The sequence below is a fragment of the Lineus longissimus genome, chromosome 13 (genome assembly GCF_910592395.1).
Source record: "Lineus longissimus chromosome 13, tnLinLong1.2, whole genome shotgun sequence".
NCBI lineage: Eukaryota > Metazoa > Nemertea > Pilidiophora > Heteronemertea > Lineidae > Lineus > Lineus longissimus.
Window position 1 is genome coordinate 9,034,116 of NC_088320.1, and position 22,058 is coordinate 9,056,173.

Below are 22,058 nucleotides of genomic sequence, written 5' to 3' on the forward strand. Positions count from 1 at the left end.
TATTATACAGACTCCCTTCGGTGAGCCAAAAAGGCACAAAACGGTTGTTGTCAGATAAAAAATTACCGGTTCAAGTACTTGCTGGAAATTATTGCAGCCATTCAGTTCACTGTCTCGCTGATTTTAACTTAACTCAGTGAAGGTTATCTTGGGACCTGAGGAAATGTGTAATTACCCTACAACTTGGGCGTTGTCACGTTTCTCAGGAAAGTCAAGTTTTTCAGATAAGTGCCAGAAAAAGCCATTATCTCTCGTTCAAAACACAGCAAACCAATCTAGAATGATCTGGATCGATCAAGATCACTGGTTCCGTGTAAACGGCCCTCATATGTCTGCATAGGTTATGGTATTCCAACACTTCAAGCACTTTGGTTGGTACCAATTATTGGGTTGGGTTGGTACCAAAAACAACATGGCTCCATCATATATCTCGGACATCCTGCCATCGTATGTCCCAGGGCGATCCCTGAGATCGGATAACCAAGAGTTGTTGGTGACTCCCAGGTATCGCCTTGAGACTTTTGGTGGCAGAAGCTTTACAGTTTATGCCAGCAAATTATGGAACTCGCTGGACACTAACACCCGCAACAGCTCCACCGTCAGCGAGTTCAAAAGAAGATTGAAGGCCAAACTATTTGAACGGTTTTTTTGTTAAGCGCAGCTGAGCAATTTTTCTAATTGGATTTTGCGCTATATAAATGCTATTTGTATGTATGTATGTATGTACCAAAATTATTAAAGGACCATAGGCATTATTAAGGGCAATATTACCCAGCTATCGGCTGCCCAGTCACCTCTTGTTCTACATAAGTAGTTTCCATCAACAAATTGCACAAAAAAAGGAAAAATTCCAAAGACTGAATTATCGCGCTTTTCTGATGTCTACCCGAGTGTGCTCTCCACGCATTGACCCTTTTCACGTGGAACAATGCACTAGTAAGGCGTTTCCTGGAGTAAGGACCTACCCTGTGACGCCTCGGTGCCAGGACTTGTGCTACTAGAAATAACGAATAACACATTATTCTAACAAAAGAATCAAACATGATAGGAAAAAAAGTTTATAGGTGAACCAGAGGAAGAACAAAAATTCTGCAATAAGAAGCCGCCCTTACTTTAAAGTCACAAATACACCAAAAACAGCAAAAGTAGAAAACAGCAGTAGTAGAAGATTGAGCAGAAGCGTTTAAAACTGTTTGGGTAGACAACGGCGATATAAATTAAAACTGACCACATTCAGCATTTAAATCAACCGTTCAATGATAAACGTCTTGGCGCCAAAACCCGATGTTGGCGAAAATGACATCATATCATGTAAAATCCAAAGAAACATCAAGGAGTCACCTACAGTTGGGCACCTGCAAAAATGCCAGTTGCAGCAGGAACAAGTTTAATCCGAAACGGGTGTAATCCATCTGTGATTGTGTTATTCACTTATGAAATAAATCCTTAATCCAATGTTTCCGTTTCTTCCATGCGCAGACACTGCCTCAAGGACAATTACGCCTCAATTTTGTTAAGTCCCTCGCAGTGTTGTACTAAACAAATCGTAGCCTGGAAAATCAAATTATAAAATTTCATCCATGATGTGATGAAAATACTTTACTTTGATAATAAATTAAGTGTAAATAAGAATGCAGTGAACAATCAAGTGACATATTTTCGTGTTTCTCAACAAGATCAGCCCAAATATCAATAATAACAAGGAGTTTTATATGGCACTTTAAAAGAGCTTTCATTACCCAGCCTATCCAGAAACCTTTCTGGAAAACCATGGGCGGACACCATCTAGCCCATGCGAGGAGTTTTGTGGCCTGGTAGGAGTTACAAAGTGGCACCTGCCGGGTATCGAACCCAGGACCTCCCACTCACAATGTTGATGCTCAACCGTTGTGCCACTGCGTTCCTCTGAGCACAGATTATTCCAAATGCCTGAAAATGTACCCATCTCTGTACGTATGTCTTTTATTGCTTCATGACTATCCACAGGACAATGTATTGAAGTGATTCAAAATTATCTCACGGCACTGTATTTGGTTGCAGTTGATCAGTTTAACCCAATTCGCTTCAAGTTTCTCGTCTGTCATGAGCCATACTTTCATGGAGAGATACCATCAAATAGGTCGCCCATTTGTAAAATTTCAGACCCACCTCTGGCACACAGACATTCATCATGGTTTTCATCTCTGTCTGCGGCAACTCATCCCTCAAGAAGTTTATGATGGCCTCCATCTGAAATAACATAACAGTTGCAAAACGAAAGGTATCTAATTGCTGTTTTATAATGAAAACATTTAAATGATGAGCAATTTTAATTGCTCATCATTTAAAGCTTAAAAGCTTTAACAATAGACCACAAGACCAGAAGCTAGAAAACTCAATTAATTTTATGAAATATAGACGATCAAAAAATTGCAGATTGCACTCAGACTCTTGACTTCCTTTATTGGGAGTCATGCTCTACATTTGTATGAGTATTATTATTTATACTATCCCCAGCATTTCGAAATCATCTTTTACTTGGCTTTCCCAAAGTCACAATCACTGCAAAATTAGATTCGACTGCTTCGTTGAAGGTCGACATTGAAAAAGTGGCATGCCCCTGCGAAATGAATTTTACCTTAGATGGATTTTGTTGGAAATAGCTGGAATTTCCAGCTCTTGGCTGGAGTAAGCTGACACTTTGAATTTAGAGTTTCATCGAAAAGTTATGGCTGGCAAAAGCTGACAAAAACGACTTTATCCATGGGGTGGAAATTCTTGGCATTTTCTGGAACTTTATTTTTTCGTAAAGGTTCCAACGCTGGAAATTTCTGTCACTTTACTATAAGATTGTCAAAAGCTGGAATTAGCTGGAAATTTCAAATTCAATGTTTCTGACAATTGTTGGAAAAAGCTGGCATTTGCTGGCAACACAAATTACTATTATGTTATGCAATTCCATCATGTGCCTTATCACCTGACCTATCCCATGATGCATTACACCTCAGACAGGAACCAGTAGGTTTGAATTTTCAAGTCAAACAAAGAAATCATGTGGGAGCTCTTCTTATTTCTTGATTTTTACCCCGAATTCAATATCAAGATATCCAAAGTTTACACAAGTTGAATTGGATCACATAAGGATTCAAATGAATGCAAAAAGGGTAATCTGGACAGGCTTTGAGGTTGTTTTTTCAGCATATAAAGAAGCCTGAATCAGTGCATGTGCTGTAAGCCTGTATTATTGTATGCATGATCGTGGACCCGGACGGTATCATAACTGTATGATTTTCCATGGAAGATGTCCACAGCTCATGACTCATGTAGTGATGGAGTCAATAAACAGTCGGCTTGCTCCATCGTTCTTTTCAAGCCCGTGCAGTGATGTTATTTGGACATCCATTTTGGACGTCAGTCACCGTCTTTAACCCTGCCCTCCTGACATCAAAGTGACAGAGTGTGCTATGCCATGTTGATATCACAGTATCAAAAATATCAACAAATCTTCGGCGTTCAATTTTGGCCATCGAATAGTGTATTCTGTGTTGGGTAGAGGCCCACTGAAATGGTCCATGGACCATGTGACCTTGAAATCTAAAACCCAGAGGTTATTTGATAAAACTGTTGATAATACTATGTGACTAACAGCATGAAATGATCAAAAAACTTACTTTGGTGCCCAAGTCAATGAAGGAACTCGTGACTTCCTGATCAACATCATGTCCACATTCATGTTCACCTGAGATTGCAAGAATTAAAAATAATTTGAGTTTTTATACGGGGGTGGGGGTGGTACTTTGGATACAATATTTAAATTTTGATCTTAATCAAATTTACTTTTTTTTTTTTTTTTTTTATTGCATTGGTGTCATGGCAGGTTTGACATAATCAAACTAAAACGAGCACTATATTCTGTGCACTAATTTGGAGGGGGGGGGGGGGGGTGAAATGAAACAAAAAAAATGTCTTCGGTCAATCCATCAATGTCAACCCATTGTTGATTTCATTGATAGAAACGGTAGAAAAGCATGGGCGTGGTTACCAGGACGTGTTGTCCTTTATGTTAGTCCTAACGGCGACATAGTGTGCAGACGATGGATCCAAAAAGACCCGAGAGAGAGTCTGGTTGCCTTGGCTCAGGCGCCCTCTGGAGGGATGTGCATGAACTCAAGGATCGAGATGGTGATGTCTTCCAGGCCCTGGTGGTCCGGGAGGTTAAAGTGATGCCCTATGAAATCAGTGGCGATGTTTTTGTTGACGCTGTAGAAGTGTCCTTGGAAGCGTTCTAGTATTGAACGCCTGGTTTCGCCCACATATTGTATGTGACATTGTCTACATTGAATGCAATAAATAACATTATTGCTTTTACAGCAAATTTTGATTTTTGTGTTTTTTAGATCTTCTGAAACCATTGTGAGGTCGTACGCGTTTATGGTACCTTCCTGGTGTCGATGCTGCTGGGTGGACCCTCTCACTTTCTACGGGGACTAGCTGGGAGAGGGCCACCACACCAGGTGTTGCCTCATCTGGTTTACCTCTCAGCTACTTGATCAAAGGACAACTCATGATTCCTCATCATTCTTGTTTAATCACTCGGCGTATGGTATATGGTACACTCTCCCATACAACACATCCAATGTAGAACTAGTCTACGCCATTGCTCAGACCCGACTCTCTCACACAACAAATCGTTGCTAGCTCGACCCAATAATAAGTCAATATGTTATATAATATTCAATGGTGTGATCTGAACCTGTAGGCAAACACATATTTTAACCCTTGTGGCAACCTACCAACAACCCTGGGATTCCTGATACCTGTAATTCGTTACATGCTAATGTGAGCTATATACTAAGCCATGGGCCTACACCGCAAACACCTAACCTTACACTTCCCCCCTACGGATAATTTTGCACCCGCAAAATGAGCAAGCAACAACTGCTCCTGATTACATAATACATGTATTCCCCCAACAAAAGTATTTCTACCCATTTCCTAAAATCTACACATCCTGCTTTAAAATGTCATTGCTTGTTGCGTGGTGTCTTCGGTTGGGCCACGGCCAACTTGGAAGTCGTCAATGTAGTTTACTTTCCACATGTCTTGAATAAAGTTGTTAGATTTTAGCCAGCATAATTATCTCCTCACTGTGTCTTCTCATCGATCATCTTGCATGACGAAACATGGTGACAGCTGTAAAGAACCCCAAACAACTCTCAATGCTGTGGAAATCTAGAATCTGACCGTGATCGAGGCCAAAGTCGAACTCTCAGTACCGGCCAAACCGCGCAGTGCTCAGCAACACAGGGTGTACCAGCATAGTGCAAATCGTGTGCATTCGTACAGTGGATGTACAGACCAAGGTCGCTGCCAACTTTCATTCTCCTCGAAGCTGCTGCAGTTATGCTTGAGCCTCCTTTTGCTGCTGCTGCAGCTGCCCCCCCCCCCCGTGATCCTGCCCCTGTGCATGGAATCCGTCCCCCTCAACCGCCAAACCTAGATGGGGGGCACTTGGAAAATTTTCAAGCAAAAGTGGACGAATTACTCGATCATTACGAACCTTGACAAGCAGACCCGAGCATATCAAGTTGCCTTACTACTGCATACGCTTGGGGACGACGGTCTGATGATCTACAATGGTTTCAAGTTTGAAACTGAGGACAACGAGGACGAAGTTTTGGCTAAGTTTGATAACTTCGCCATTGGAGAAATCAACGAAACGTTTGAACGATTTGTCTTCAATCAACGGAATCAAAAGACTGATGAAACTTTCGAGACTTTTCTTGCTGCTATTCGGTTGCTGGTGAAGACTTGCAATTATCACAAGGAGACTGTGAACTCTATCTTGAGGGATCGAATAGTCCTTGGCATAAGTGATCGTGAAACTCAGAAGCGACTGCTGCGAGAGCGTGGCCTGACCCTGGATGGCTGCATCGCAATATGCAAGACGTCAGAGAATGCGGAGGCCCACGAAAAGGCCATGAATGCTGACTCATCGGTAAACTTTGTGAAGCGCTCTAGCAAAAACCGCACTAAGTCTAAGATGGCGCCACCGACTCAGAAAACTGGTGCTACACCATCTCAAACTGCTGGAGATTGCAAGTTTTGTGGTCGTACTCACATTATGCGCAAATCTGAATGTCATGCGTGGGGCAAATCGTGTCAAAATTGCCAAGGTCTGAACCATTTTGCCGCAAAGTGTACAAAGCAGGGCAAGACCAAGAAAGTAAACCAACTCCTAGATGAGGACTCTGAGCTAGATGATGATGGCTGTGAGTGGATTGATTCTATTCAACCTGGTAATGGTCACTCACCGAAAGATGTACGATGCCGGATGATGTTGACCGATTCCCGACAGGAGGTCACATTCCAGGTGGACACTGGAGCGTCCGTCAACTTGACTCCTCTATGATTGGCTGTTGATACTGAGCTTTCTCCCACAACGAAACGCCTAAAAATGTGGAACGGCAGTGAAATTCACCCGGTAGGATCGTGTAGGCTTGTGATTGGTAATCCAAAAAACCGTAAGCGCTACTCAGTTGAGTTTGTTGTTGTAAAGGAGAACCTGATGCCTCTTCTTGGTCTCAAGGCTGCGCAAGGGATGAAACTCGTCACGATCAACGACTCCATTATGGAACGCATCGCAGCTGTGATGGTTTTAGACAAGTTTGCTGATGTGTTTGACGGCAAGCTTGGGAAACTCTCAGGCACCGTGCACCTGGAAGTTGATGAAGGTGTTATGCCTGTGTGACGAGGCTGGTTTGTCTTTGTCTCCGTTTCGTCTTGTCTCTCTGGTTGTGACGAGTGTGATTCACTTCGGGCAGATGACACCACTGTTCTAGGTCAAGCGCCGCCATCTCTCAACCAGTGAACACGTAGATTTTCTTCTCTCCAAACTTCTGTAAATTTCTCTATACATTCTCAAGTTGTGTTCATTAAATTATTTCTATTCTATTTCTAGTGTTTTGTGGATTCTTTTAAGGCCACGATACTTTCGAGAGCCGTTGTATCGTGACATATGGGGGCTCGTCCAAATTCCGATTTTAGTGCAAAATAGTTTTTTCAACATGGCGCGCTTGACCCTTGCGAAGGCAAGTAAAACTCATATTAGTACATGCATTGTGTCCAGTATCGCCATGCATTGTTGTATGGCCGACTATAAACACGGTCACTGCACTGCACTGCGCTGTGCATCTATGTGATGTGCATTTGACTGGCATTAAATTATATGTTTACATGCATGCCATTTGTGAAAATCTGTAAACCCGTGTATGGTTTCTGATTTCTTCTTGCAGTATTTCTTAGTTGAGTCTGAGAAATAACTTTTGTGTGCGATTGTTGCACTTGATTGAGTACAGGTACATAATTTGTACTTAACCTTGTTTGTGGCAGATATTGTTCTTGCGTAGACTGTGATATCATTGAGTCACTTTGAAGTCTTCTAGCAATTTTGGTCTGTGCACAGATTTTGAATTGCACTTAGTACATTTTTTGAAGTTCGTGTGAATTATATTTGAATATTTTGTCACATTTTTGTGTTGTGCTAGTGTATAATGGCTTTCAATTTAGAAGCCTTTGTGGAGGATCCCGATTGGGGGATGCTGGAAGACCTATTAAAGGTCAATTTGATCAGTCTAGCTGATCATTTCGGTATTTTGGTCACAAAACGTGACAGGAAGCAGGTTATTTTAGATACTTTGATATCTGCTCTTCTGGAGAAGAAAATTGTAAAATATGTTGGCAGTGATGAACCGGTTGTTGACGTAATTAGATTGAAGGAGTTAGAGCTCGAACAACAGAGACTTGCATTTGAACAAAGAAAGTTAGAATTTGATCATCAGATCCGTTTGAAAGAGTTAGAGATGAGAGCGGCTACTGCTTTCCCCGGTATACATGTTGGTTCGGTAGGGCATGCGTCGGGTTTTGATGCAAGCAAGCATATCCGGTTAGTCCCTCCTTTCAATGAAAAGGAAGTCGACAAATATTTTTTGCACTTTGAGAAGGTGGCCCACAGTTTAGCATGGCCTGAGGAGGTCTATACCTTGTTGCTACAGAGTGTTTTAAAGGGAAAAGCCCAGGAAACATATTCATCTTTGTCAGTCGGTCAGTCAGCTGATTATCAGGTGGTAAAACGGGAAATTTTAAAAGCATATGAGCTTGTTCCGGAAGCTTACCGTCAGAAATTTCGCCATCTTAGAAAAGCTGATGGTGTCACGTATGTTGAGTTTGCTAGGGAAAAGGAAGACTTGTTTAACAAGTGGTGTACTTCAGTCAGTGCCAAAGAATATGGTTCCTTGAGAGACTTGATTTTGGTTGAGGAGTTCAAACGGTGTTTGCCTTCAGAAATCAAAATGTTCTTGGATGAACACAAAGCGAAGAATTTAGAGGAAGCAGCTACGCTAGCAGATGATTATTACCTTACACACAAACATGTATTTGGTATGAGGGGTGCTTACTCCTCATATTCGCAGTCCAGGAATTCATCAGTTAGTTCCAGTCAGCCTGCAGCTGCATATTCACAACCTGTGGTAAATTCTTCTATTTCTAGTCAGTCTGGGGCAGCCTCTTCTCAGCCAAGGTCAGGTAGTAAGGGCACAAGAGAGAGTAGGTGTTTTTATTGCAAGAAGGAAGGCCATAAAATGGCTGACTGTCCAGTTTTAAAAAGAAAGAACACAAAGATGCCAAGTGAGAGTGCACTCATTGTAGATCGTGGTATCAACCGTCATACTTGGAAGGTTGGTTCTCAATATTTACCTTTTGTATCAACTGGCTATATTTCTATTCCAGGCTCATCTTCTTGTGTACCATTGGTTATTTTGAGAGATACAGGAGCTTCTCAGTCTTTACTGCTGGAGGGTGTTTTGGAGTTGAGTGATGAGACTCACACAGGTAAAAACATTCTGATCCAGGGGGTGGAATGTAGGGATTTCATTTCTGTACCATTGCATAATGTCAATCTGAAGTCTGAATTGTATTCAGGAGCTGCAGAAGTTGGTGTGCGGCCTGTTTTGCCTGTAAGTGGGGTGTCATTGATTTTAGGCAATGATTTAGCAGGTGGTAAAGTTACTGTAGACCCCATTGTCAAGGTTAAGCCTGATTTCTCAGTGTGTGATTATGATGGTTTGGGAAAGGAATTCCCTGAAGTTTTTACAAGCTGTGTTGTCACGAGGTCTAAGACTAAGGCTGAGTTGTCTGCCTTTGCACAAGACGATTTGAGTGTACCATTGAATAATCTTTTTGAGTCTGTTGAGCAGACTGGTGGTGTGTCGGGTGTTTTAGATTCACCTGCTGGTACTGAGCATTTTGATGAAAATATTTCACGTGATGATGATGTATTTATGTTCAGCCGTAAAGATTTGATCTGGGATCAAGAAAGTGACCCCCAGGTTTGGAGGCTCGCTGAGAAAGTTGTTGATGTTGCGGGTGTAGATGAACAGGTTTATTATTTTAAACAAGGTGGTGTTTTGATGAGGAGTTGGCGTCCTCCAGATGCTTGTAAGTTAGATGACTGGAGGGTAAGACATCAAGTTGTTGTTCCGTTGTCCTGCCGGAAAAAAATTTTAAAACTTGCTCATGGCGCCCCTACGAGTTCCCACCTCGGTATTACAAAAACGTATCTGAGGGTTTTGAGCCATTTTTTTTGGCCTGGTCTTCGATCGGATGTGGTAAAATTTTGTAGAGAGTGCCATACTTGTCAAGTTGTTGGAAAGCCAAACCAGACAATACCCAAGGCACCCCTTCGACCGATACCATCTGTTGGGGAGGCTTTTAGCAGGGTAATCATTGATTGTGTTGGCCCTTTGCCAAAGTCGTCTAGTGGAAACCAATACTTGTTAACGATCATGTGTGCAGCGACAAGGTTCCCCGAAGCCATACCTCTCCGTAACATTACGTCCAGATCTGTTGTGAAGGCTTTGATCAGGTTCTTCAGTTGGGTCGGCCTGCCAAAGGACGCTTTGCAGTCGGATAACGGCTCTAACTTTATTTCCAAAATCTTTCAACAGGTTATGAGTCAGCTTGGAATAAAGCATGTAAAATCTAGTCCTTATCATTCTGAATCTCAAGGGGCCTTGGAGAGGTTCCATTCTACACTGAAGAACTTGCTTTCTGCCTATTGCTATGAGAATGAAAAGTCATGGGATGAAGGAGTCCCACTGGTTCTTTTCTCTGTTAGAGAATGTGTTCAGGAATCTTTAGGTTTTAGTCCTTTTCAGTTGGTGTTTGGGCACGAGGTTAGAGGCCCTTTGAAGTTGCTCCAAGAAATGTGGCTTGGTGAGTCGGAAGATATTGGTACTGAACGTGGTGTAAATCTTCTAGACTATGTTTCGAAATTTCGAAACCGGTTGTTTAGAGCTGTTGAGATGGCAACGTCAAATTTGGAATCCAGTCAGTCAAAAATGAAGTCTTTGTTTGACAAAAAAGTCAAGGAGAGAAATTTTCAAGTAGGGGACCGTGTATTGGCTCTTCTACCCCTTCAGGGTAACTCTCTCCAAGCCAAGTATTCTGGCCCTTACAACATTATCAAAAAGGTTTGTGACACTGACTATGTCATTTCCACTCCAGACAGGGTGAAACAGACTAGACTTTGCCATGTCTATATGCTAAAAGCGTATCACGGTCCTGATGTCTGTGCTACTGATACTTTGCTTGGCTCGGTTGCATTAAATTGTGTGCCTGAGAGTTGTGCTGATGAAGACGTATCAGACTATGTTCCAAGGTTGAAGAACTCAGATGTATTAAAAAATTTAGATGCAAAGTTAGCACATGTTAAGATCAAGCGTGAACGAGATGCTGTCAAGAGTCTTGTACTGGAATATTCTCATGTATTTTCTGATGCTCCGACTAAGACAAATGTTCTTGAGCATGATATTGATGTTGGTGAAGCAAAACCTGTAAAAATTGGTCCTTATCATAATAGTCCTGTTAAAAACCAAGCTCTTGAAAAGGAGGTAGAGTATATGTTGGAACATGATATTATTGAGCCGTGTCATAGTGAGTGGTCCAGTCCTTGTCTTTTAATCCCTAAAAAGGATGGTAGTTACAGGGTGGTTCAAGACTACCGCCGGGTAAACCTGCTCACAAAAACGGATTGTTTTCCGAACAAAAGGCTGGATGACTGCATTGAAAAAGTGGGAAAGTCCAGATACATTAGCACTTTTGATATGCTTAAGGGATATTGGGGTGTCCCTCTCTCTGACAGGGCCAAGGATATCTCGGCTTTTACTACTCCTACTGGTTTATATCGTTATAAAGTTATGCCGATGGGATTTAAAAATGCTTCAGCTAGCTATCAGCGTTTGATGAATCGGGTGATGGAGGGGATGAGCAATGCTGAATGTTTTCAGGACGATGCTATACTTGGTGACGATTCGTTTGATGCACACTTCGCTGCCATGCGGTCATTTTTTGAGCGAGTCAGTGATGCGGGCCTCACAATTAATTTGGTAAAGAGCGAGTTCTTCCGTGGTCAGGTGATCTATCTCGGCCACGTTCTTGGGCATGGCCTTGTTCGACCCATAGAAGCCAAGGTGAAGGCTATGTTGGAGTATCCTGCTCCAGGAAACAAGAAGTCTCTGATGAGGTTTCTCGGTATGGTTGGGTTTTATCGGCGTTTTTGCCCCAACCTATCTCAAATAGTTGCTCCGCTGACCAATCTGTTAAAAAAGGAGGTTCCATATCTATGGAGTGGTGAATGCGAAAGTAGCTTTCAAAAGGCGAAGGCACTTTTGATGACCAGTCCTGTACTTGTCGCTCCAGATTTTTCTAAACCATTCAAGTTGGCTGTTGATGCCAGTGGTTTGGCCGTGGGCAGTGTGCTTTTGCAGGAAGATGAGTGTAGTGTCTGTGGCTGCAGCTGTTATGCTTTTTCGTTACCATGGCTACATCTTCAGTCTACCTCCAGTTTAGGTACCTGTTCACTTACATATGTTTCTTTGTCTTTCAGTGTATCCTTACACTTACAAATTAGTTCTGAGTTTATTGCTTTCAGCATTGCAAATGCAGTCTAAAGTTTCATGTTTTTATAGGATTTGCGCAAAATGATATTTTGTCATCTCATTTATACGGGTAACATCTTTCGTCTATTCAACTTCTGTTGGTTAACTTGATCACTGTAACATAGGAGTCTGGGCTTTTGCCAATGTAGCAAGGAGGAGTGTTTATGTTCGCAACTTTCCTCCTTGATTAATTTCGTTTTTTCGTACTTCCCCAGTTCAAGTTAAGAGTCAGCACGAGGTAATTAGTTTACTTTTTGTTTATAGCACCCTCAGGGTATATCTTGATTGATTGACATTATTTCCTTTATGAGTAATTAAGGTTTTAGTGATGCCAATGATAAGCATCTTCAACTTACGGCTGACCTACATTGTAGATACGCCCCCTTGGCTGGACCAGGATCTTGGTCTCAGAATCAATTCATGTTATGCAGTTATGTATGTTTAATTCCATTCAAAGTGGGCCCAAATGGTCTTGACCATTTCTAGATGTGTATCATTAAGTTTCGTCTCATTTAATTGGGATTTGTGCTAGTTTATGAGCTTGTAAGAGTACAGGGTCTAGCCACAGGTAATTCGTCTCGCTTAGTCCAGATGGCAGCACTGTACAGGACATGATTGTTTTTGATACTTGTCATCATAAGGACAAACTATATTTAGCATCAAGATGTTAGATATCTTGGTTCAGAGTATTCTTGTTCATTTCTCATCTTATACTGAAATGTAAGACCTTTCTTCGTTTGTATATTACAGTTTTTACGGCACTTATTGGCACTGAATAAAGACCAAGTCAATGTGGCAGTTAATAGAAATTCTCGTCGTTAGCCTGATTCTTGAGCAGTGGGATTTACAGTGTCGATCGTCCTGTTTTTTATTTTTCCAAAAAGCTCAACCAGTACCAGTTAAATTACTCTACAATAGAGAAAGAATGTCTTGCGTTGATCCTCGCTCTGCAGCATTTTTCGGTGTATCTGGATTCTCCATCGCATACTGTGGTTGTGTACACAGATCATAACCCTTTGGTGTTCATTCATAAAATGAAAAATCATAATGCTCGACTTGTGAGATGGTGTATGTACTTGCAAGGATTCAATATCGAAATAAGGCACATTTGAGGAAAGGACAATGTGATTGCTGATGCTTTATCGAGGATGGACTAGGACTCTTGGACATTGTCCATTCAGTGTGTTTGTGCAACTCAGTTGAAAATAAATTGCGCGTGTGTTGCATATTATGATTGCATACAAAGACGGTGTGGAATGTGACATTCAATCGGAAACGTTATCAGGTTTGGTGAGCAGTCTGTGTATTTGCTCTTCTGTGCCAAGCATATGCCCAAGTTATCTGAATCTGTGTCTTTACAAAGTGGTCAATTTAATGTAAATTTTTCTGTAGTCGTTGAGTATAACGGCATTACCTCCAACTCAAGGATGTGTGTAAAACTTGCTTTAGTGTCAGGTCATATGTTATATTCGTATAGCTTGTATGGTGAATGATTTGGTGAACACATGTAGTGTGTATTTGTCATTTCTAGAATCAAGCCAAATTTCCAGAGATATTGATATTATGTTAAGCAATTCAGACTTTTCAGTATATACTTGCTGGTAAAATTATTGGTGCATGTATCGGTGTTAATTCTGGTGCATGTTTGTTTAGCCTGTATCTTTCTACTTTGGATTTCTACTGTTCAGTTTATTAATAGTAGAACTCATTTCTGTTGTCTTCTTATCCTAGGTCAAGAAGCTTTTTAGTGGGGGGGGATGTGACGAGGCTGGTTTGTCCTTGTCTCCGTTTCGTCTTGTCTCTCTGTCCTTGTCTCCGTTTCGTCTTGTCTCTCTGGTTGTGACGAGTGTGATTCACTTCGGGCAGATGGCACCACTGTTCTAGCTCAAGCGCCGCCATCTCTCAACCAGTGAACACGTAGATTTTCTTCTCTCCAAACTTCTGTAAATTTCTCTATACATTCTCAAGTTGTGTTCATTAAATTATTTCTATTCTATTTCTAGTGTTTTGTGGATTCTTTTAAGGCCACGATACTTTCGAGAGCCGTTGTATCGTGACAGCCTGTTGTAACAACATCGCGCCGCATACCAGTGGCACCTCTTGCTAAGCTTAGGCCAGAGCTCGAGCGTTTATCTGACATTGATGTGCTTGCCAGAGTTGAGCAACCAACTCCCTGGGTCAGCCAACTTGTCCTAGCCGAAAAGAAATCTGGAGAACTCCGCATCTGCCTCGATCCGAGGCCACTCAACCGTGCACTGAAACGTGAACACTTCCAGCTACCTATACTGGAAGAGAAACTCAACAACTTGGCGGAGTCGAGAGTCTTCTCCGAGCTTGATTTATCGTCAGGATATTGGCACGTCGAACTAGATGAGGAATCGAGCCTCCTCACCACCTTTCAGACTCCTTTTGGTTGTTACCGGTGGAAGCGGCTACCTTTTGGCTTGAATGTCGCGTCTGAGATTTTCCAAAGGAAATTGCTCGAAGCCGTCGACGGACTCATTGGAGTCGAATGCATCGCCGATGACGTCGTCATTAATGAAAGGAACACTGAGGAACATGATCGCAGCTTTCCTACAACGCTGTCGAGAGAAAGGGATCAAATTAAACATCGCAAAGCTTGAACTGCGATTATCTGAGATAACTTTCATGGGACACATGGTTACTGAACGTGGTTTACAGGCTGATCCAGAGAAAGTGCGAGCTGTTAAGAGCATGTCGGCTCCTACTAACTTGGAGGGACTGCGACGTTTCCTGGGAGTAGCAAACTATCTCGCAAAATTTCTCCCTAATCTGACTGAGGTGACGACACCTATGCGCAATCTCACAAAAAAAGATGTGCCGTTCGTCTGGTCGCAGACTCAACAAACAGCCTTCGAAACTGTAAAGCACCTTGTCACTCAAGCCCCTGTTCTGGCATTCTATGATCAAACCAAGGAACCCCTGCTAGAAAACGATGCATGTGAGCATGGCGTTGGATCTGTCCTGCTCCAAGGTGGCCGCCCAATCGCATTTGCAAGCAGATTGCTTACCGAGACTGAACAACGCTGGGCCCAAACCGAGAAAGAGATGCTGGCTGTGGTCTTTGGCTTGGAAAAGTTCCACCATTATACCTACGGCCGCATGGTAGATGTGGTAACTGACCATAAGCCGCTAGTGTCAATAATCACGAAACCGCTCTGTAAAGCGCCCAAGCGGCTACAGTCGCTCCTTCTAAGGACTCAGAAGTGTCAGATCTCTAGCCTACAAGCCTGGAACCTCCGTCCCTATTGCAGACACGCTGTCTCGCGCGCCACTTCCTGAAACTGACTCGATGGACTCGGTTAATGTGAGCAATGTGTCTTTCTTGCCCATCAAACCACGGAGACTTGATGAAATCCGATGTGCAACTGAAAAGGACGCAACGTTGATGTCTCTCAAAGACACCATATTGAAAGGCTGGCCGGACTCTAAGCATAATCTGTCTGTCACCCTGACCCCCTACTTCCATCACCGCGATGGATGGCATTGTGTTGCGTGGAGAACGTATCGTTATCCCCTTGGAACTGCGGAAGGAACTAAAGGCTAAGTTGCACGCCGGCCACTTAGGCATAAACTCCTGCTTACGTAGAGCCAGGGAACTCATTTTCTGGCCAGGCATGTCGGCGGAGATCCGGTCGTTTGTCGAAACCTGTGATACCTGTGCCACCTTCGCTGACAAGCAGCCCCCAGAGACTCTGAACTTGCATGATGTGCCGGACCGTCCGTGGTCCAAGGTCGCAAGTGACCTGTTTTCCTTCAAAGGGAAAAACTATCTCGTTACGGTTGACTACTTTAGTTCATTCTTCGAACTTGATTACCTACATGATATCACGGCAGACACCGTCATTGCAAAGATGAAAATGCATTTTGCTAGGCATGGCATTCCAGACATTCTAGTCTCGGACCGCGGAACCCAGTTCACGTCTGATCAGTTCAGGCGATTCAGCTCCAACTTGTCGTTCACACACGAGTTCATTAGCCCGGGTATCTCAAAGGCTAATGGTGCTGTAGAGGCCGCCGTGAAGGTGGCTCAGAAACTGTTGAAAAAATCCAAAGCAGCCAAGGAGGACCCTTACTTGGGGCTACTCAACATCAGGAACACCCCAACGGTAGGCCTACAGTCTAGCCCTTCTCAGCGACTCCTCGGGCGCCGCACAAAAACACTCATACCTTCTACCCAAGACAGGCTCCTCCCTCGCCTGCCATCAGGAGAAAAGGAACGCATGGAAAATCGTAAACTCAACATGGCTCAGAAGCGCAATGGTGGTCGCCATGACCTTAAGCCGCTTAAGCCTGGTGACCATGTTCGCATTCAGCCGACTCAGTTTGGTCAAACTGAGTGGCGTCCGGCAACTGTCGCAAAACTTCTCAAGTCTCGCACGTTTGAGGTCACTGCTCTGGGCAAAACTCTCCTGCGCAATCGACAACAGCTAAGGTTCAAACCATCGCTGCCTACTGCAACCGCGACGACCCTGGAGTCAACCAATGTCAAAGTAACCCCTGCGAGGCCAAGTCCAAAGCCAAACTCTGCCGATTCGAACACTGAAAAACGGAACAATGAACAACTGGATGCGGAGATCAAGACGAGCAATGATAGGTCAATGGTGTCAAGTGCCGCAAGTGACACGCCCGCTAAGGCCAACACTGAGCGAAGCGTAACCCAAACTCCGGCTATCCGTACTACGCGTTCTGGTAGAGTCATTAAACCTGTGGACCGTTTAGAATTGTAATCTGTGTTCACCAATAGTAGGGTACACTTAAGACATTCCGCGCTATATTATAGTGGATTATCAGTTTCATTAGTAGTTAGTTAAGACTTTCCGCGCTATATAGTGGATTATCAGTTTCATTGGTTAGTACAAACATTCTGCGCTTTATAGTGGACTAGTTTCATTTAATTGTTACTACAAACTTTCTGCGTTTCCTTTCCTCAAAAGAGGAAGGATGTTGCGTGGTGTCTTCGGTTGGGCCACGGCCCACTCGGAAGTCGTCAATGTAGTTTACTTTCTACATGTCTTGAATAAAGTTGTTAGATTTTAGCCAGCATAATTATCTCCTCACTGTGTCTTCTCATCGATCATCTTGCATGACGAAACATTGCTATTCCTCAATAATCAAAACATTAAATGAAGCTCTAAAACAACACTGTCCTTTCAGATTTGTTCAACCTCTGGACTGCAGTCATTCCTTTTTTCCGTTATGAATGCATCTGCTGAGAAATAAGTATCAACAAAAAGCATGTGGTAATGTTTACTGCAGCCTAAATATTGTAATAGGCAATGACACGTGGTATTTCGACGCATGCGTAATCGATCGTAAACAATGACACGTTTTTAATTCAGCGCATGCGCATTACATCGACTCGGGTCGTTTATGATCCAGCCTCTCCCACTAAGAATGTGCTGGCCAAACTCGAGGTTGTTCGTGAGATGGCATAATTATAAGGTCCGAGCATGCAGGAGTGCCGTAATGCAAAACACAGAACGTATCAGTTTGACTATAAACGAGGGTAACTCTGGTTTATTCATCCTCTAATGGGCTATATATACTCATACATTCAAGGACTGTGATTATTTTATTACATACAATATAAAGATCATGAATAACGAGGGAGGCGGTGCTTAGAGAACACATGGCTAATGGTGATAAAACTGATATGCCAGCATGCTTCCGACTAATAGTTGCGGATCTCAAACTTAATAACTCGGGCGCCTGATGTACTGTATCATCTCAGGCGGCTGACTTAGGCTTCACACCACTAATAGATTTTAAGCCATTTTCCCTAAGACGTCAACTGCCATAACTTTTTCCAATATCTCACTCGAACCTAATATTTGCAGGGCAGAAAGACCTCACTCAGAGCATAAATTCATAGAATTTCTGACCGGTCATGCCATGATAATTTCAGGGTTTGGGGGAGTCTTATTTTTTTGGGGTCGTTTTTGTCTTAATTTCACGCGTCCACCACGTTACAGGGCTCAGCGGGTTAATTGGATCCCCAAATCCACACAGGTGAACATATGAGGCTCAAAGTTCATCAGAATGTTCGCCAGAATCAACTTTAATTCATGATATCAGAGGAATTACACTCTGATTGCACAGATAGCACCCCTACTGGCCAGTGAGACCACGCATTGATTTCTCAAAAGTACTACTTTCCTCTGCGATCTACGCTGATTGGTAAATTAGTAATGCGGAGCCCTAAGGCGCCTGACTAACTAAAGAGTTTGAGATCGGCAACTTATAGCAAACCTTACACGTAAACTTTTGATAGTTTTTTGCCAAATACGTCATCAAATATGAGACTGATTTTTTCCCATATGAGTCGTACATAAGTTGAATCTTCCAGCCTGGATAAAAATGCTCTTGCTGTTGACTCTCGACTGAGATAAATTACTTCAATAATTAAGGAAACTATAATTAGCTCATATCTTATTACAACCGCCAACAGATAACCACAGACAGAGAAATGAAACGGCCAAGGGTCATTGTGCGAACCGTATAGATATTTGGTGGTTAGGAATTCATCCTGGTTAAGCTACATGTACATGTATAGTATACAGGTCAAACTATGACATGTGATGTATCGTTGCTTGGAGTTACCTACCATGAAAATATCACCGAAAACAAGTCACTAATATGTATATTATTTATATATTTTTATGTCATTTCATGATTTTAATTTGGACTTGCCTAGGGGTACACACTCTCTAAGTATGAACCTTATAGGTCAAGTGGTTAAGAAACGTGCCACTCTTTTGTCAAACGTTAAGGACGGACGACGACAACGACGCACGACAGATGCCACGGTATCGTATAAGCTCCCCGAACGGTGAGCTAAAAAGGCCGGTTTTTGCAATTGGGACCTTTTCTCAAGGTGGATAACCGTAGCGGTTTAGCGACCACTATGCGCGGTTCAGCGAACTTCCGTTTTGCCATAATTTTCCAGGTGGCACATATTTTTACAATTTTCGGCAAGTTCCTGTTGTTTAATCCGGCTCTGCTTTTTATGCATACATCATCGGTCGTTGTAGTTTACATCAGTATGCCCATGTGGATGTATCTTCGAGAAATAGATCTAATATTCACGTTGAAAGGTGAACATTTTATGGCGAAGCCTCTCGAATTGTCGCCACCCTTGCAGGGTTATCTTACTGCACTATCAACAGTAAAGACTGGCGAGTAGCAAGAAATATGCATTGGCATTGCTGAGATCACGGTGGATAACCGTAGCGGTTTAGACTATGTACCGTTCAGCAAACTTCCGTTTTGCCATGATTTTCAAGGTAGCACATAGGTAGAGACTAATTCCTCAAAGCGCCAGGGACCTTCATTAATTAATATTCATGTTTTAATCATAGATCATGTGTGATTCTACGTCACCGGCGGGAATTTCAACATGGCTGACACTACCAGTTCGACAGCTCCTAAGGACAGCGACAAAGGAGTTACAGCGTGGGACAGATGTGATTCTCTGCATCATCAATATTGTGCAAATATTCCAATCCAAGCAATGATTAATGGATTCTTCTTGATCTGTCTATCTGTCGAATCCTACATGCATATGCAAGTAACAACAAGTATCTTTACACTCCCCCTGATTGGTTGTTGACTCTGACAATCTTTCCAATACTTGTGGTGATAGTATTTCGAAATCTTGTGTATTGGTTACTTTGTACATGTTGCATGGTTTTCAGTTGTCGCTGCTCTGACGAACTGTTTTGGCATTTTAGTGATGAGGTATGGATTTCGGACCCTTAATAAGGGGGGTGGAGGAGTTGATACTTGCACTAGAGGCAGCTTGCTGAAGTCCATTCAGTACTGTAGGGTCTAGGTCTGCTTTTCGGAGGGGCTTGCATGGTTTTTAAAAGTCATGAAAACTTCGTGGACCTTATTTGCTGGTTATCAGATTTATATTATATATTTATATTTGCATCTCAGAATACTGCCGTCAGGATCAAACTATAAAAATTGACCACAGTAATGAATGTTGAACTGTTGGAATAAATTGCATTCAAGAATATAATTTACTAACTTGTTTTTTTCAAGTTACAACAAGTCTTGTACCCCAACTGGCCTTCAGTAACCCCGATGTGAAAATGGGTATCAAACTTAAGGTCCCTAACACCTTTCACCTCCCAGTTACAAGGCCTTGAGTTCTGGATACCTTACCACTGGGCCACACCCAGATCAGGTGTCGGAAGATTATTCCCTGTGGTTGGACAGACCCCAAACTCCCCAAACTATCTCATGATATAAGAATTAAACCCATATTTCACCCTGCGAACAAAGTACTAAGATGACCTGTCAATCTTTTCACAAGAAAATTTCAAAAATATTGGCTACCCCCAAACTTATAAACATAGATAACTACTTGAGTATACTATGTACTTCATCCATGTGGATTTCTAAAAATAGCAGTAACAGGAACCATGTAACATTGTGGGTGTAAACAAATAGCACGTGATCTCATTGACAGCGTAAAAGTTAATATGACGTCAGACATGAATATCAATGAAGGTCCCTGGCGCTTTGGGGAATAAGCCTCTACACATATTTTTACAATTTTCGGTAAGTTCCAGTTCTGCTTTTTATGCATACATCATCGGTCGTTGTAGTTAACATCAGTATGCCCATGCAGATGTAATTTCGAGAAACGGAGCTAATTATTCACTGTTGAAAGGTGAACATTTGAAAGGTGAATGTTTAAAGACATAATTTTATGGCGAAGCCTCTCAAATTGACACCATTCTTGCAGGGCAATCTTGTACTACAATGTCAACAGTAAAGACTGACGAAGTAAAGACTGACGAAGTAGCAAGTAATATGCATTTCGCATTGCTGAGATACAGCGCAAAATATCTTGACTTCATGAAAGTGTACGGTGTTTAGCGATACTACTGTACACTGGTTTAGCAATATAACACACTGAAAGTGTACGGTTTGTATGGTCCAACGATTTGAAAATTATTTTCGCATTTCATTCGAAATATGGCCCAGACGGTCATAATTCCCAATCTAAAATGTAACTTTACTACCAATAGTTGATCGTTTTTGGCTTCGAGGCGCGGAATTGCCTTCAATTAGCCAAATATTTTACTCTATTTCAAGAACAATGTTTCTCCACATCTTTCATGAGAAAACGTCGACGAAAATGCACGGTCTCGTCGAGCACTATCTCGTACACCATCCCGGAGAGTGCACTTTATGCTTGTAGGTCTTGTCGCACACCGCACACTTGTAAATGTTCTCGCCAGTGCTATTTCTGAGGTGTCTTGTACTGATTGAGCGTCCATTTTACACACACGTCGCACACCAGTGCTTCGAATCTTACGAGCTCATTATGAGCCGTTGCTCGGAGAACAACGTGTTTGTTTAAGTAAAATTCTATCATTCAAATCGTTGTTTGCTTATACCTTTTTGTTCTGTTTTATGTGAACCTTGATTATTATTGATAGGATGTTCATTGAGACAAGAAGAATTGGGATCACCATGGCGGTACCGGACCAATGAGTGCTGCAGTATACGTCGGAAACTGAATTTCGACGTACATATTGCCTTTGTTAAAACCGTACAAGGTGAAGTCGCTGAACCGTACTCGAGGGTTCGCTAAACATGTGCGGTCATTGCAGAAATCCGTCTAAATCACGAAAAAAAAATAAGAAAAGGGCAGATAGAATTTCGATCGAAAAACCACGGAACACATACCCAGACGTTACTTCCATAGCTTCGAAGGGAATGTGACGGCCTACCGTTGACCACACAGCCATTACATTGTACCCTACGAAACTTGTTTAAAATTGTAATTGAATAGCCTTATAAACGACAAAAACCATTGCGTTATGATCTGAAGGACGGTAAATTATATCCAGCAAGAGCCCAGGTCGCTTCATATCTGCCATATTTTATTTCATTATATATTGATTTTCAACTCACGTCGTCTGCTAAACGGCTAAGCGGCAGTTCGTTGAACCGTACATTTGGTCGATAAACCGCTACGGTTATCCAGCGTGAGAACCTTCGGCTAGGAATAAGATTTAGTGTTTTAACGATGCCAAACTT

At 42.4% G+C, this 22,058-nt stretch overlaps 1 protein-coding gene across 1 annotated transcript; it reads left to right on the plus strand.

Annotated features, from left to right (window-relative positions):
• Positions 1-15,472: 15,472 nt before the first annotated feature.
• LOC135498382 (uncharacterized protein K02A2.6-like) lies at positions 15,473-16,726 on the plus strand. The gene has a single exon (XM_064788638.1). It carries the CDS (start codon positions 15,473-15,475, stop codon positions 16,724-16,726), a length of 1,254 nt encoding a protein of 417 aa, XP_064644708.1.
• The last annotated feature ends 5,332 nt before the right edge of the window (positions 16,727-22,058 follow it).

Coding starts and splice junctions, on each gene's coding strand:
- LOC135498382 (XM_064788638.1), top strand. CDS start 15,473: ATGGATGGCATTGTGTTGCGTGGAGAACGTATCGTTATCCCCTTGGAA.